We start from the raw sequence: 17,502 nt of genomic DNA, 5'->3' as shown, positions 1-17,502 counted from the left end.
CATAACACACAGTAGAGAGTACTGATGCCTCTTTTCCACCGGAAAGAACCGGGTGCTGGTTCAGAGCTAGTGCTAGGGCTTGTTCAAAGTTGGTTCCACTGGTGAACCTTCTAAGAACCGGTTCGCCTTTCCACCGGCTAGAGAGCCGTCACAGCGCCGAGTGTGACGTCACTGTATACGTGTCACGTGTCCCAGCGACGTTAGCGCAGCAGCGGCAAACACAAACACAACAACAATGACGGATGTTGTTTTACTGTTAATGCTCATGGCTTTCGAACCTACATTGACATCCAAAACGTGGCGAATAAAACGTGTACATGCAGTTCCATGTAATCTGTATAAACGGAGGTTGTAATCAATAAAGTACATAACGTTATTTTATCGTTAACACAGAAAAACAAATGTAACCTTAGCATGTAGCTACATACTATCATGTGTGCTGATAATGTATCATATCGCGGTAAAGTAAAAGTGTATTAAACATTAGTATACTTAAGGTACATTATCAAATGCGCTAACTGTAGCCCCGCCCACAGCTCCTGACGCAAGCGGTTCTTAAGTCTAGACCAGCAACGTTTTGGTGCTACTTAAGAACCACTTTTCCTGGTTCAGAGCCGGTGTTTTGGCGGTCGAAACAGAAAGAACTGGTTCTAAATTAGGCTCTGGCTCCAAACCAGCACTCAAACTGCCTGGGTGGAAAAGGGGCATGAAAGTCCTTTGTCTTCATGTGGTCAGTCAAAATGAGAACACTTCATTTTAATTTTTATGTAAAGATCATGAAAGACAAGACAAACATGGTCATGGTAAAAAGTTGACAGATAGACACCATGTGTGCCTCAGTGACACTGGCAGTTTTCATAAGTCCAGCTGTCAAAGTGTCCATGATGCCAAGTCCACTTTTAAGGGTTGCCAGACATTAAGATGTGTAAATTAGACAGGATTCAAAAAATCAAAATCATTCCTGAATTATATAATGTACTTTTCTATTGTTGGAAATCGGAAAATGTTTCAAACCGGTGAGCTTACATTAGCAGCATTAGTGGTATAGCAAACTTAAACCATATTGGCAGTTTTTATACAGAATGGTGCAATGATTCTTAATGGCATTTGTGGCACGTTGTCTAGGTAGACTTCACCTGTATATCTCGCTTCAAACGGCATCTTTTTTGTCTTTATGTACATGGAGATTGATGAAACAGAGGTATCTGTTATGTGTATGTGTTGGGAAGATTTAGAAATGAGGATGGGCAGATTTTAAGGGATTTGAACTGATGAAAAGTTCTGTTTTGCCATTTGGTTTGGTTTGAGTCTGATTGGATTTGGTGGGAGGTATGGTCTGATGGGTTACAGTGGTACTAGGGGTGCGAGCTGTGGTCTGAGGGGTTACAGTGGTACTAGGGGTGAGAGCTGTGGTCTGTCTGATGGGTTACAGTGGTACTAGGGGTGAGAGCTGTGGTCTGTCTGATGGGTTACAGTGGTACTAGGGGTGAGAGCTGTGGTCTGGTGGGTTACAGTGGTACTGGGGGTGAGTCATGGTCTGATGTGTTACAGTGGTATTAGGAGAGAGAGCTGTGGTCTGGTGGGTTACAGTGGTTGTAGGTGTGAAAGCTGTGGTCTGGTGGGTTACAGTGGTACTAGGGGTGATAGATGTGGTCTTATGGGTTACAGTGGTACTAGGAGTGAGAGCTGTGGTCTGATGGGTTACAGTGGTACTAGGAGTTAGAGCTGTGGTCTGGTGGGTTACAGTGGTACTGGGGGTGAGTCATGGTCTGATGTGTTACAGTGGTATTAGGAGTGAGAGCTGTGGTCTGATGGGTTACAGTGGTTGTAGGGGTGAGACCTGTGGTCTGGTGGGTTACAGTGGTACTAGGGGTGATAGATGTCGTCTTATGGGTTACAGTGGTACTAGGTGTAAGAGCTGTGGTCTGATGAGTTACAGTGGTACTAGGGGTGATAGATGTCGTCTTATGGGTTACAGTGGTACTAGGAGTGAGAGCTGTGGTCTGATGAGTTACAGTGGTACTGAGGGTGAAAGTCATGGTCTGAGGGGTTACATGGTACCAGGAGTGAGTGCTGTGTTCTAACTGTTGTCAGTGGTTCTGGGTGGGAGATGTGGTTTGATTGACTACACTGGTCTGTGATTAGATGTGGTTTGATTAGTTGTGGTGGTACTGGAGGTGTCTCAGTGTCTCAGTGCTTCAGACTGACCTAATGAGTACTTTAAGCCAGTGTAATCTCTGCCCAGGTTGCCACAGTTTGGCACTTGTAAGTGTTTGTAGAAAACCATCAGGCCAAAAAAACAAATAAGTGTCATTGCAGGCCACAGCTGCACGTTTGGTTATAGTGTCACCCGATGTGGGAGGTGTGCTCTGATTGGTAGTGACTCAGGGCTGGGGACCCAAGGCTGGAGTCAACTGATCAGTAGGTTTTGAGTTCAGATCCCATCGTTCCCACAGTTGGGTCTGCGAGCAAGATCCTTAAACACCATCTGTTCAGCAGTAGTTGCTTTGGGTAAAGCTATGAAGTGAATAAACAGACAAGTGGTATTGGAATTAGGAATTGTGGTCTGATTGACTGCTAATGGTCTAGAAAAACTTTACAGATGCAAGCCGATCATTTCTGAATCTGAAATCCTGAAAAACTTTGGCCAAGACTGCACTGCTAGGTGATAAACTACAACTTCTAGCACAAAACTGACAAAACATTCAATCTTTTGCATTTACACAACATGTAGGTAAGAAAACAGGCAACTTCACTGACAGAATTTCAGTTCCTCCAAAGGCGTCGTTCTCTTCATTTCAATAAAAGGGTGATTTTTTTTTATTTTTTTTTTGTATAACAAAATAGAAATATGGGGGACACGGTGGCTTAGTGGTTAGCACGTTCGCCTCACATCTCCAGGGTTGGGGGTTCGATTCCCGCCTCCGCCTTGTGTGTGTGGAGTTTGCATGTTCTCCACGTGCCTCGGGGGTTTCCTCCGGGTACTCCGGTTTTCTCCCCTGGTCCAAAGACATGCATGGTAGGTTGATTGGCATCTCTGGAAAATTGTCCGTAGTGTGTGAGTGTGTGAATGAATGAGAGTGTGTGTGTGTGTGCCCTGTGATGGGTTGGCACTCCGTCCAGGGTGTATCCTGCCTCGATGCCCGATGACGCCTGAGATAGGCACAGGCTCCCCGTTACCCGAGAAGTTCGGTTAAGCGGTAGAAAATGAATGAATGAATGAAAATAGAAATGTTTCAAATGCAAGCTGAAATCTTGCTGCTGTTCAGTTTTGTCAAGAATGCAAACACTACAGGCTGCATCGATTTACCGCTAGACACAATACACATCCATAATAATTGCCCATTGTGTAATGTAAACATGTATGGTTAACATGGTGCATGTTACTGTGCTGAGCCCCGTGTTTCCTGTACATTTATTGCATAAAGAGCTCTTGATTTGTTCATGTCGCTCGAAGCAAAAACATTAGAACGCAGTGACACGGAAACAGAGCTCCGAGTTACTCATCCGATGGATCTGGCTTCACTGAGAATGATGATGAGCAATAATAATAAGTAATTCCAGCCATGTGTGTGTGTGAGTGTCTGTTTCAGTTCATCCTTCCAGCACCCTGAGGGGAGAGTGGAGTGTAAAATGCAGCTCCCATGACGTATCCACAGACTAAACATCCAATTTAACCACCCAGACATCTGACTCTCTCTAGCTCTCTCTTTAGATGGAACACATGAAAGAAAGGCAACACTCCTCTCCTCAATGGTTTCCTCCCTTTCCGCTGTGTCTATGTGTGCGATGTGTCATAAACTCAGGTGAAAAGAGATCAGCAACAAAAGAGAGCAGACAAACCTGAGGAAGCTTGACGGTGAGTCAAAAAAGGAGAAAAGATTTACGCTGCTTAAAAACAGAAAGAGGGGAAGTGTATATTGTCTCCTTGTCCTTCCTGTGTCTGTGGGAGCACAAAGCTATTCCACACCACCTTTTCACTACTGCAGGAAGACCAAACAATGTCATTCTTTTCCTTTTACCTACTTTTCTGCTCGTCCCCTTTTTGTCACAGTCGATCCGGTCCGTATCCCCTTTCAGACGCTTAGAGCTCATCTATCTCCGCTCCATTTATGAGGACAGAACTTATGTAACATAAGCGAGCAGTTTATCCTGAAGCCTCTCTTTGAGGATGGGCTGCATGGCTGTTTACTTAAACCCACCTTTCAGTGTACAAAAAGACTTCTTTAATACTTCCATGCTCGATACTTAAATAAACAAGCATGGCTTTCAGTGTTTTGACAGGTTTCTTTCTTTGCAATACAACATTAGTATCTGCGTATTTTTATTTGTCCCTCAGGAATTGAGTTCTTCTGGGCCAGAAGTAATTGCACACGACAGCAATGACACAGGATGATAAGCAGAAATACACCCCAGATGGGACACTATTCGATAACAAGACACCACTAGCTGTAAAAAAAAAATGAATATATATATAATTTGGACAATATGGGGTACAGTCACGTGGGGATGTGGTAGCCTAGTGTTTAAGGTGTTGGGCTACCAATCGAATGGTTGTAAGTTCGATTCCTATGTCCACCAGGTTCCCACTGCTGGGCCCCTGAGCAAGGCCCTTAACCCTCAATTGCTCAGTTGTATAAAAATGAGATAAAATCTAAGTCGCTCTGGATAAGGGTGTCTGCTAAATGCTGTAAATGTAAATGGAAATGAAAAACTGGAGTCTATGTAACTAATACAGAATTCTAGACACACTATATTGGTAGAAGTATGTGTACTCCTGACCATCACATTTATTTGTGCTTGGTAAACATCTTATTCCATCTTATTCCAGATGTAATCCCCAGTGCTATGATAACATTCACTCGTCTTGGAAGGCTTTCCACTAGAGTTTTAGAGTACAAAATATGTTCTAAAGATGTTAAGTGGAGTTGAAGTCAGGGTTCTTTGCAGGCCAATGGAGTTCTTTCAGAAGTTCTAACCTTGGCAAACCACATCTTCATGGAGCCGTACATGTTTGACACACACGAATGGAAAAGGGGTTTGGCTGAATGCGTATTGCGATGATGTCACACGATGTGTCTTGACCCAGATTGTGAAGTTTACTTGATTTTACTTGATTCTTGTGATCACAAGCCTGAAGCACTGGTATAGCAGAGATATTCACCATACAAGCTACTTGCAAGTTACTACTGCATGGCCACGCCCCCTAGAACAACCTCTTATAATAAAGGACAATATCATCAGTTTGTATTAAAATGAGGTGTTTGTAGTAAGCATAAAAAACTACAAACTTGCACCTGCTCCATTAAAGCGTGTCTGGAAAACAGATACCATGTGAAATGCAACAGTTTCGGTGTGGATATAGATAATGAGTGGCTGTGATAGATATGTGATAGCAAATGTGTGTTCCAATTTCCCCATGACTGTTTACAATCAACAGGCACATTCTGATGACATCATCTCAGTCGCTTATTGTGTACATTTGGGTGGGAAGTGAGGGAAGAGATCAAGCGATAGAATGAACGATAGCGGTCAATACGGTTTTTTTTTGCATCAGGATCTGAAGTCATTTGGAAAAATAAAACGACATAAAGGTCATGAGACATGGAAACGCAGAGCCTATCAGTGGTGTGTGCAGTAATGTTGTGTGTTCCGGCATGGTGTGTTATGAGAACCCTCATCCTGGCGCCTTTTTAAATGTAGCTATGAATTAGCCATCTTTATCTCGGGGCTTTGTTCAGTCAATCCCGCCGTTTTCTCCAGGGTGGTCTCATCTGAAGCACAGAACTTTGTCTCCTGACCTGCAGAGATGTGTGTGTGAGTCTGTATGTGTGTGTGTGTGTATATGTGTGTTCATAGAAGGAAGGCGAAAAAACAGCGTGCATGCCAACAATGTTCAGATTGTTCCACTAGCGATGATGAATGAAGCTCTGTCATCAACAGGCCTGAGGAAGACGAGGCGTTTCCGTACCAAACGTCGTCCAACACTTGGAATGCTCTTATCTGAGACATGAATTCATGAATTTGGGCCGAGTGGGACACGGCCTTGCAGTTGAGAAAGGAATATAGACGGTATATCGGCTTGTTTGTTTTGGGTCCACTAGTTCCCTCCAGCTGATGGATTGATGACCAGCTGCTTCCTTCACACTTTGATTCACCTAAAAAGGACTTGAGGTTTCTCTCCAAGGAGACTTCACTAGCGTCCTCCAAAACAGGATTGCAATCTATACTGCAATTTCCTCTTCTTTATCCTTCAATAATAGACCCATTTTTTTTCTCAACCCCCAATCCTTTTGAAAATTAAATGTTTTCTTGTATCATTGTTCATGATGTGGCAGTTGTGAGTCACAGGAAAGCGACTGAGCACAAAGAAGCTTAGAAAAGGTTGCTAGACGTTTACATTATGTCTATATTGTTTCCAAGAGCTAACTGATTGAGACTGTTTATTGGCTCATATGACTGTGATTGACAGAAAGAAGGTGACCATCTTACTTGAAAATAGTACAATTCTCTCTCTCTCTCTCCCCCTCTCTCTCTCTCTCAAGCTAAAGCACTATTCGGACGGGATTAGTTTTACGTGGGGACGTGGGGGTAAAGTAATTATTACCAGAGCTTCTCTGTGATTTTAGTCCATCTGTGGACTGTGCCATCTCGGTAATCATTACGGACAATAGCACTATTCGGACGGGACTAGTTTTACGTGGGGACGTGGAGTAATGCAATTTTACCTCAGGACATCTGTAATATCAATTGGCCAATTCGCACGAGACAAGACATCTCAGTAATACTAGCAGAAGTGAGAGGGGTAACTCGCTTTACGCACCACAGTAACCTCCTTGTCGCCATGTGCGTATGACGTCGCTTCCTGTTATCACGTGCGCAAACAGACAACATGGCGCCTCCATGCTTGAAAAACGCACCAAAAACTACTTTTAAGCAGGAAAAGACGGAATTTTAGCGTACATATTAACAGCGGGTCTATTCAGACGGGATCAGTATTAACTGAGGTAATTTTTCTGGACCTTTTTACAGAAGGTAAAAGTCGCCATAATCTTTACTGACATTGTCCGTAATGATTACAGAGATGGCGCATTCGGACGGGACTAAAATCACCGAGAAGCTCTGGTAATAATCACTTTACCCCCCCACGTCCCCACGTTAAACTAATCCAGTCCGAATAGGACTAATGTCAGTAAAGATTATGGCGACTTTTACCTTCTGTAATAAGGTCCGGAAAAATTACCTCAGGTAATACTAATCCCGTCCGAAAAGACCCGCTGTAAATATGTACGGTAAAATTCCGTCATTTCCTGTTTAAAAGTTTTGCGTTTTGCAATCATGGAGGCGCTTGAAACAGGAAGCGACGTCATACGCACATGACGACAAGGAGGTTACTGTGGTGCGTAAAGCGAGTTACCCCTCCCACTTCTGCTAGTTTTACTGAGATGTCTTGTCCCGTGCGAATTGGCCAATTAATATTACAGACGTCCTGAGGTAAAATCGCATTACTCCACGTCCCCACGTAAAACTAGTCCCGTCCGAATAGTGCTTAAGATAGATGGCATGGCATAAGTGTTATGATTGTCATGATCAACATTTTTGCTAGGTTTTAGTTAATGGTGGTCTGATCAATGGTGTCTGACAAAATACCATTTAGTCAAAGTTAAACAAAGGTATTTGAGCCACCACAAGCCACAGAAAAAGAAATTCTGAAAGTGTTTTCTAAAGATCTTGCTGTCCTTGTTGAATAATGAAAATGGAAATTTTATCACCGATGTTAATTTTTCCATTCATTTTAATAAAATTACGGAAAATGCTTTCCAAGATGTTTTATACGCTCATATGCAATCTTAGTTTATATATTATATATTTAAATATTGTTTCAGAAATCCTTTAAGCACGCATCTGAATCGCCTTTGAAATGCAGAACACAAGATGTGTTAACACAAGTTCATCATGACTGAGAACAACGACTCTGGGGAATTTGGAGGCCAAGTCAACACCTTGAACTGTTCCTCAAACCACACCTAAACAATGTCTGTGTGTCAGAGAGCATTATATTATTAAAGGTCACTGCCGTTAGGGAATAGAGTTGCCTTGAATATACACACTTGTGGCAGCCTGCAGCAATGTTTAGGTAGGTGGTACATGTCAAAGTAGTATCCAAATAAAAGCCAGGACCCAAGGTTTCTCTGCAGAACACTGACCAGAGCATCACACTGCTTCTAAAGCATGACAGTTTTCTATCAAAGCCATTATAAAATTTTCAGCAATTTGTGCTACAGTAGCTCTTCGCTTTCGCTCCATGTGCACATGAGACTGTGAGTGCCCATTACCAGTCTCTGGCTCACCTGTTGTCTGTCCTTGGAGCACTTTTGGTTGTTACTAATCACTGAATATCGGGAAGACCTCACGAGACCTGATGCTTTGGAGACACTCTGATGCTCTCGGGCTTCTAGCCATCCTCACAGATCCTTACACTTGCACATTTTCCCTGCTTTCAACACTTTGAGAACCGACGTATGTATCCCACCCCTTGAGAGATGCCACTGCATGATAATCAAGGTTGTCCATGACACTTCACAGTGGTTTTGTGTTATCTTTGTTATCTATGAGCTACATAAAGACAACAGGTAAAGGTATGGAACAATTATGATTAGTGATTGGCAGAGCTACATAAAGACAACACAGAGCTACATAAAGACAACACAGAGCTACATAAAGACAACACAGAGCTACAAAAACCAACACAGAGCTACATAAAAACACAGAGCTACATAAAGACGACACAGAGCTACATAAAGACAACACAGAGCTACATAAAGACAACACAGAGCTACATAAACCAACACAGAGCTACATAAAGACAACAGAGAGCTACATAAAGACAACACAAAGCTACATAAAGACAATACTGGGCTACATAAAGAAGACACAGTGCTACATAAACCAACACAGAGCTACATAAAGACAACAGAGAGCTACATAAAGACAACACAAAGCTACATAAAGACAATACTGGGCTACATAAAGAAGACACAGTGCTACATAAACCAACACAGAGCTACATAAAGACAACACAGCTACATAAAGACAACACTGAGCTACATAAAGACAACACTGAGCTACATAAAGACAACACAGATCTACATAAAGACAACACAGAGCTACATAAACCAACACAGAGCTACATAAAGACAACACAGAGCTACATAAAGACAACACAGAGCTACATAAAACAACACAGAGCTACATAAAGATGACACAGAGCTACATACTGTAAAGACAACACAGAGCTACATAAAGACATCACAGAGCTACATAAAGACAACACAGAGCTACATAAAGCAACACAGATCTACATAAAGATGACACAGAGCTACATACTGTAAAGACAACACAGAGCTACATAAACACTACACAGAGCTACATAAAGACAACACAGATCTACATAAAGACAACACAGAGCTACATAAACACTACACAGCATGTGTTATGGTTATTCAGATTAAGGCGGACCAAGATGGACATATAATATATATAATAGAGGAGCTGTGAAGCGAATAAAACTGTTAATGTGTATAATACTGCAGAGAATATCTCATATCTTGTAGTCTTGTGTGTGAAGTGAGGAGTGTGTGAGCACAGAGAAGTGTGTGTGTGTGTGTGTGTGTGTGTGTGTGTGTGTGTGTGTGTGTGTGTGTGTGTGTATGGGTGTGGGTTCAGACTCGAACACAGAGACTCTCTGAATCCCTCCTGCAGCAGTATAGAGGCTGTCAGTGGGAGGGCACGGTGGATTAAAGCATACCTGTTTAGTGTGGAGCGAAATCTCTACAGCCACTTCAAAGACCTTTTTTTTTTCTTTACAGACGGCTATTTTCGCTCTGTGTGTCTCGACACGATCGACAGAGTAGTCTGGTCATGTCCTCATGTCTTATACAACCTCTATAGCTTCATATAACACTTCAGAATGTTTTTAGGTTTCTTTAAATGCTTAGCCCTCCAGGACATATCGGAGTCTACTAATAATACATTTGCATATGTGAGATAGAAGAAGAAGAAGAAGAAGAAGAAGGCAGTGTGGGTAGTGAGGTGGGGATTTGATACATCTTATAAGTTAATGCCGTAACGTGCTATATCACAGCTCTGGATGTCAACAGTGGTCATGTGACCATGAGTGTGACATCACAGAATTCAAAAGAACCTTGAATAAGTAGAGAAATAAAGTAAGGATTATCTGTCAGCACTCCGACGTTGATAATTCTCCAATAACAGCACATCCTGAAGTGTTTTATTCTTCTCATGCTAATATTCATTCATTCATTCATTCATCCATTCATTTTCTACCGCTTATCCGAACTTCTCGGGTCACGGGGAGCCTGTGCCTATCTCAGGCGTCATTGGTCATCGAGGCAGGATACACCCTGGACGGAGTGCCAACCCATCACAGGGCACACACACACTCTCATTCACTCACACACTCACACACTACGGACAATTTTCCAGAGATGCCAATCAACCTACCATGCATGTCCTTGGACCGGGGGAGGAAACCGGAGTACCCGGAGGAAACCCCCGAGGCACGGGGAGAACATGCAAACTCCACACACACAAGGCGGAGGCGGGAATCGAACCCCCAACCCTGGAGGTGTGAGACGAACGTGCTGACCACTAAGCCACCTGCTAATATTTACTATTAATATTTACAATTTACTATTTATTAAGGATATAAACCCGTGATCTGCCTTGCAGCCGGGACTACTTTCATATTACAGCATGATCTTGAGTGGCATGCTTAAACCACAGTGATTTCCCAATCATTAGGATGTTTCATTTATTAACGTGCAATATGAGTGCATTGATATAAAACGAGCGGTCATATTACAGCCGGAACTACTTTCCGAGCCCTGCTTCTGTTCGTGATTGTATCTGAATTGAGAACTTTTTAGTTTTCAGTTCACAGAGGCAGAAGTAAAGATCTAATTTGATTCCTATACGGAATCACACATCCTTCAGAGATGGAGCATTAGGCATTTATTCGAACTCGATCCAAATTATTCCCATTTCTGCCCGCAAAAGCAAATATGGTTTGCATTAGTTGGTAATTATTTCAATAAAAACAGCAGCAGATGTTATGCAATGGAGAAAAGAAGAAATATGAATGACCACCCAATGGAATAGACTCAAATAAAACAAGCTGTCAATAGACTCCTGATGGATATGAATGATTATTTCTATGGAAAAAGGCGGTTTTGTTTTAAATGTTGTGTCACTGTTCAGGTTTTCGGGTCTATTTTTCACCCTGGACATCTTGATGAATGTGCAGCTATTAAATTCATAAATCTGCCGTGGATCGTAGTGTCGTAATTTGTCTAAAATCTTTTTCCTTCCTTCCTTTCTCTTTAGATGCTTCATTACTTATTTTTTATAATCCTTTGAATGCTGATGTTCAGAATAGCCTGCAGTTTCATGTCATGCTTACATTAAGCACAGCCTGTGGAAAATGACTGCGCTGAAATCCGAGGAACTGAAGCAGTGATGTCATTTAACCGAAGCAGAATGGTTGAAACATGAAGCGTTAACATCGAAGATCGCTTTAATCGTTAAAAAGAGAACACTTTAGGTTGAAATTTGGAGTAAAATAATCGATCCTCTGCGCGTACGGGAACGTGGGCCTGTCTTTATGGCGATATTTGTGAATGAATCATTTTTAAATGAAATCTTTAGCGACCTTTAGCATTCTTTGGATTATCCTGCTAAAGGCAGCATTAAAGGTTGTATCTAAAGCCACTTTTGAAAGCCAACACAACTTGTTTATCTAAAAGTGTTAGAAGAAGGGAACGTTTGGCCTTCAGCTATTCAGATGAGAAATGAAAGTACGGAAACGAAAAGCTCAGTCATGCTTTGGGTGAGATATCTCATCCATTCCAGCTGGAAAACAGTGAACAGTAGAGCATGATGTCTATGTGGCCTTCAGGATTCTGACGCTTAAGGCCAGAAAAGTGGATAAAAGATATCAACAGGGTCCATGGTTCAATCCTAAAGAGCCAGATAGAGTACTAACTGACTGACTGACTGACTGACTGACTGACTGACTGACTGACTGCCCGTCTGTATGTCCGACCATCCGTCCGTCATTCCGTCCATCCGTCCACACCTGTCTGTCTGGGGGACATGGTAGCCTAATGTTTAACGTGTTGGATGATTGTGAGTTCCAATCCCAGGTCCACCAAGCTGTCACTGCTGGGCCCCTGACCACGGCCCTTAACCCTCAATTAAGATAAGATAACGTAAGTTGCTATGGATGTGGATTGTCTGCCAAATGTCTGGGGTTTTGCATGTTCTCCCATGATGCACCTGGGCTTCCAGTTGCTTCTCACATCCCAGAACCTAAGGTTTTCCCTGCAGGGTGTTTTTTCATCTCACACTCAAATTTCCTGTGATAGACTCTGGATACTGAAGCTCACTAACTGTGTGGACTGTGTAGGTGAATATATACAAGAATTTGTTAGACTGCTGTCACAGAAAACGACTTTTCTGCCCGATCCACTGAAATGAAGAGAAGGCGAATGTGATACAATGCAATTCCTATGGACCCTTTGCAGATGGAAAGCCCATCCAATCTGTAGACTCTATACGCTTTACTCCAGCAACGCTACATGACCAGGAAGAGCAAGACTCGTGTGAGATATTGTGTTTGTTCGAGTCACGATCCTCCCTGCCATTTAACTGGTTTGTGTTGAGTGTATTCCATGCCACCGTGTCAGTATAAAGCGTCGGTGTTCAGCCCTGCGCTCCCGCGCTCCTGTTTTCCATAAGACGTTTTCCAGACGCCCTGCCGTGCAAATTAGCTTTTCACCTCGTCGTGCCTGACACTCTGACAAAAGAAATAAATAAAAGAGTATCAAAGTCTCGGCAATGAATATTTTCAGACCTCTCCGTTTATCCTCTCTTGCTCGGTGGTCTCGGTTATGAGTTCCCTTAGGGACACAAATGAAGTAATGTTGCAGTTTGGTTATATTCACAATGGCTTGCAGGCTCACACACACACACACACACACACACACACACACACACACACACACACACACACACACACACACACACACATCTCCTGGGGAACTGACACACGCTGAAGGTTTAGATTAAAATCAGACACAAGGCTCCGCCTGGCTGCTAAATATGATGTGAGCATTTGTAATCCAATCAAGTCCGGAGCGACCGGCGTTTTAAGAATAAAAAATACACCGGAACGGTTTATAGACAAATCAAACGTTCACAATGTCTCCCTTGTCTCCGAGGTTCCGCCCAGGCAACCAGGATAATGATGCTTTTGCTAAGATACGGGTTTAAAGCAATACGTTTCCTCCTTATAGAGCCAGAGCTGGAGCAGTAGAAGCGTGTGTAGCTTGTGTATGTATCTTTACATCTATAAAAAAAAAAACATTTAAGGGTTTCCAGATACAACCTCGGTAATAGGAACACCGGTTTGAGGAGTTTGGTAGATTTAGCATCGTACAAACAACGCACGGAAAACAAATGAGCCAAATCGTGTCTGATTTAATGCTAAACTGGTGGCTATATGCTTCGCTTACTTAGGAACTACAATTCCAATGACTATGTTTCACGAAGGTAAACACGTATCGTGACGGGTAAGGTGTCTATTCTGAGCTGCCTGTTCCTAAAGACAGAAAGAAGTTGGCTTGATTAGACTGAAGGTAGAAAAACATCTGGAAAACAACCCCAAGAAACCTGACCTTGTCCACACACACACACACACACACACACACACACACACACACACACACGCGCAAAAATCACCAGCTGCCGAACAATGATTCACAACGGAAAGTTTTCTCTCTCCATGTTTCTTGTTTTCTCTGATGGATGGTAAAAAGTGCTGGTGCGCACCATCCGTCTTTGATATCCGAATCCACATGTTTTGTTCGGACCGGTTTTGGCCAGTTCGACAGAGTCGTTCTTTCTTTCCAGAACCTCTCATCGAGACGGCCCAGGTCACATCTTACAGGTGCAGCGCGGTGGCTCGGGCCATTAATCAAGGCGATAAAAGGCTGAAATGTGATATGTCGCCTTTCATCAGCGAAGGAGCAACGTTCTTCATCGCTCCCCCCCCTCCTCCCCCCCTGTCAGGAAGTCCAGGCCCGCATCTGCATCATGTTAATTAATGAGATGGGAAATTGGGAGAGACACGAATAATGGAAAGACGGTTCCAGATTTCAGATGCTTTAATTAAGGTCCGGATCCTTCTGGGCAATGACCTTCTTTGGCATAAAATACTAGAGCAAGAGAGTGTAATTAGTCCACAAACAGTAATAGATGCTCTGCAGTCTTCGTCACATCGTTGGGAGATGGATGGAAGGTGCAGTGATGGTGGAAATAAAACACACAAATAGAGAAAAAGATGGTGTTAGTCCAGCAGCAGTTCATCATACGAGTCAGAGGCTCCACATGTAGAGATGGTGATCCTGGGGGAACCGGCAACTTTTGTAAATGTTATTTTGGAGATTTTTTTAGTGTCGGATTCTGATTATATTCGGTACTGAACCGTCACTCGACGGACATTTCTACTGAGCTTTTACTTTTTGCTACGTTGCTTGTGATTTTTTTTTAATACAAGATTAAGATTAAAAAATACTGTTATTTCTTATATTTTGTACTGATATCCTTGTCATCTATGTATCTATGTATCTTTTACTAAAAATCTATGTTTAAAAAATGAATAAATAAATAAATCTGTTTTATTTTCAATTTAATATTGTCCTATAAATGGGGAGCATGGTGGCTTAGTGGTTAGCACATTCGCCTCACACCTCCAGGGTTGGGGGTTCGATTCCCACCTCTGCCTTGTGTGTGTGGAGTTTGCATGTTCTCCCCGTGCCTCGGGGGTTTCCTCCGGGTACTCCGGTTTCCTCCCCCGGTCCAAAGACATGCATGGTAGGTTGATTGGCATCTCTGGAAAATTGTCCGTAGTGTTTGTGTGTGTGAGTGAATGAGAGTGTGTGTGTGCCCTGTGATGGGTTGGCACTCCGTCCAGGGTGTATCCTGCCTCGATGCCCGATGACGCCTGAGATACGCACAGGCTCCCCGTGACCCGAGGTAGTTCGGATAAGCTGTAGAGAATGAATGAATGAATGAATGAATGAATGAATTGTCCTATAAAGCACTTTAGTATCTGGTCTCAAACAAAAAAAGCTTATATTATTTTTCTTCTTAGCATTTTTACTATTATCATGTTACAAATTAGGAGACAGGATAATCTCTTTTAATATTCTTACATTTAATGATGACTTTATTAAATATTTGTAATCAGTGTGTGTTTGCTGTATTTCCCATGAAACGTCTTACACAACTCCTCCTCTTCTTCCTCTTCTGTGTGTGTGTCTGCAGAGATCTCAGCATGAACAACATCAGCGAAATCCAACCCAACGCTTTCTACAAACTGCCCTTCCTCACCGAACTGTAAGTGTGTGTGTGTGTGTGTGTGTGTGTGTGTGTGTGTGTGAGACCCTACCGTGCTTGTGTAGACAAATGAACACAAAAAGGTCAATGCAACAGCCTTGTTTCAGTCAGGTTTGGTTATGTGTGATTGGTTCCAGCAGGATGTGATTCACTGAGGCAGAAGATCTGCTCCCCGGTTCCTCTTGTTGCATGCATTTTCTTTTTTTTTCTTTTTCTATATTTTATATTACGCATTCCTTAATGTTGCACCTTACAATCCAGTGCACATGTAGATAATTTTGACAGAATAGTTATGTGTTTAGAACAGTTTAAACAATCGGCATTTGGAATGTGATGCTAAAGTGAATTATTTTTTTTTAATGAAGAAATACAATTCTATTTTATCTACAAATAATTGAATTGTTAGATGTTAAAGATGTTAAAGATTAAACGTGGGTGTATCCTGCAACAAGACAATAAACCAAAACAAGAAAAATCAAGTAAAATAAACAGAAACAGTTTCAGACTCCAGAATTGATTTGAAGAAGGTACTGTGTTATAACAGATATGTCAAGAATAATAGGCAAAGAGTTGCCAAGCAATCTGGCAAAATAAAAACAGATATGTTAAGAGGAATGTAGGGCAGGGTGGGCTACGGGGTCTAAAAGCTCTCCAGAGGATATAAAAAAAAAGGTTGGATGTAGTTATACATGTTATTAGAGAATATTCATTTCATAGTCAAAAAGGGAGTTGAGAGATTTAGGGATTTATTCGTATGTAGACGGCATTAAACGAAGCAATTTACACTTATTTCATTGATACAAGTGGGCAGATGAGGGCTGAGGGCCTTGCTCAAGGGCCCAGTTGTGGCAGCTTGGCAGTACTGTGGTGTGGTTTTAACTCAAAACCAACTGATCAGGTGAACAGGTTTATTTTTTATAATTACAATTCTACCTGATGACGTGTTGCTAAAAATCACAGATCACAAGTGTTTTTTTTTCCATTTCGTCCAAAGGGTGTGCAAACTTTTACATTATAAATAGACACAGTTAACGTGTGTGTGTGTGTGTGTGTGTGTGTGTGTGTGTGTGTGTGTGTGTGTGTGTGTGTGTGTGTGTGTGTGTATATGCACTTTTTATTTTTTATTATTTTTTTTGTTTACAATTGATTATAATTTGCCCAATTTAATATGCCAATTAAATAAGGAGAAAATAATATTTATTTAGCATTTTGCATATTTTGGGTGATCAGTGACTGGCAATTAAAAAAAAAATGGTGATTAGTGATTGGTTACAGGGAACAATAGTGATCAGTGATGTTTGTAAAGTAATGGATATCGGTGAGGGGTCGTTGGTAAAGTAATGGTGATCGGTGATGGGTCCTTGGTAAAGTAATGGTGATCAGTGATGGGTGGTTGGTAAAGTAATGGTGATCAGTGATGGGTCCTTGATAAAGTAATGGTGATCAGTGATGGGTGGTTGGTAAAATAATGGTGATCAGTGATGGGTCGTTGGTAAAGTAATGGTGATCAGTGATGGGTCCTTGATAAAGTAATGGTGATCAGTGATGGGTGGTTGGTAAAGTAATGGTGATCAGTGATGGGTGGTTGGTAAAGTAATGGTGATCAGTGAGGGGTCGTTGGTAAAGTAATGGTGATCAGTGAGGGGTCCTTGGTAAAGTAATGGTGATCAGTGATGGGTGGTTGGTAAAGTAATGGTGATCAGTGATGGGTGGTTGGTAAAGTAATGGTGATCAGTGATGGGTGGTTGGTAAAGTAATGGTGATCAGTGATGGGTGGTTGGTAAAGTAATGGTGATCAGTGAGGGGTCCTTGGTAAAGTAATGGTGATCGGTGATGGGTCCTTGGTAAAGTAATGGTGATCAGTGAGGGGTCCTTGGTAAAGTAATGGTGATGAGTGATGGGTCCTTGATAAAGTAATGGTGATCAGTGATGGGTCCTTGGTAAAGTAATGGTGATCAGTGATGGGTCCATGGTAAAGTAATGGTGATCGGTGATGGGTGGTTGGTAAAATAATGGTGATCA

The 17,502-nt window shown here is 42.1% G+C and overlaps 1 protein-coding gene across 1 annotated transcript in view; it reads left to right on the top strand.

Annotated features, from left to right (window-relative positions):
* LOC113650689 (leucine-rich repeat-containing G-protein coupled receptor 6) overlaps window positions 1-17,502 on the top strand; it is an 89,344-nt gene that overhangs the window by 24,010 nt on the left and 47,832 nt on the right. The window contains exon 2 of the mRNA XM_027159147.2: window positions 15,409-15,480. Coding sequence (XP_027014948.2) covers window positions 15,409-15,480 — 72 coding nt within the window. The remainder of the gene's footprint in view (window positions 1-15,408; window positions 15,481-17,502) is intronic.

This window comes from Tachysurus fulvidraco, chromosome 23 (assembly GCF_022655615.1).
Source record: "Tachysurus fulvidraco isolate hzauxx_2018 chromosome 23, HZAU_PFXX_2.0, whole genome shotgun sequence".
In the NCBI taxonomy this organism is placed as follows: Eukaryota; Metazoa; Chordata; class Actinopteri; order Siluriformes; family Bagridae; genus Tachysurus; species Tachysurus fulvidraco.
The sequence above is the reverse complement of the archived record's forward strand: the minus strand, read 5'-3'. Positions and strand labels throughout refer to the sequence as shown.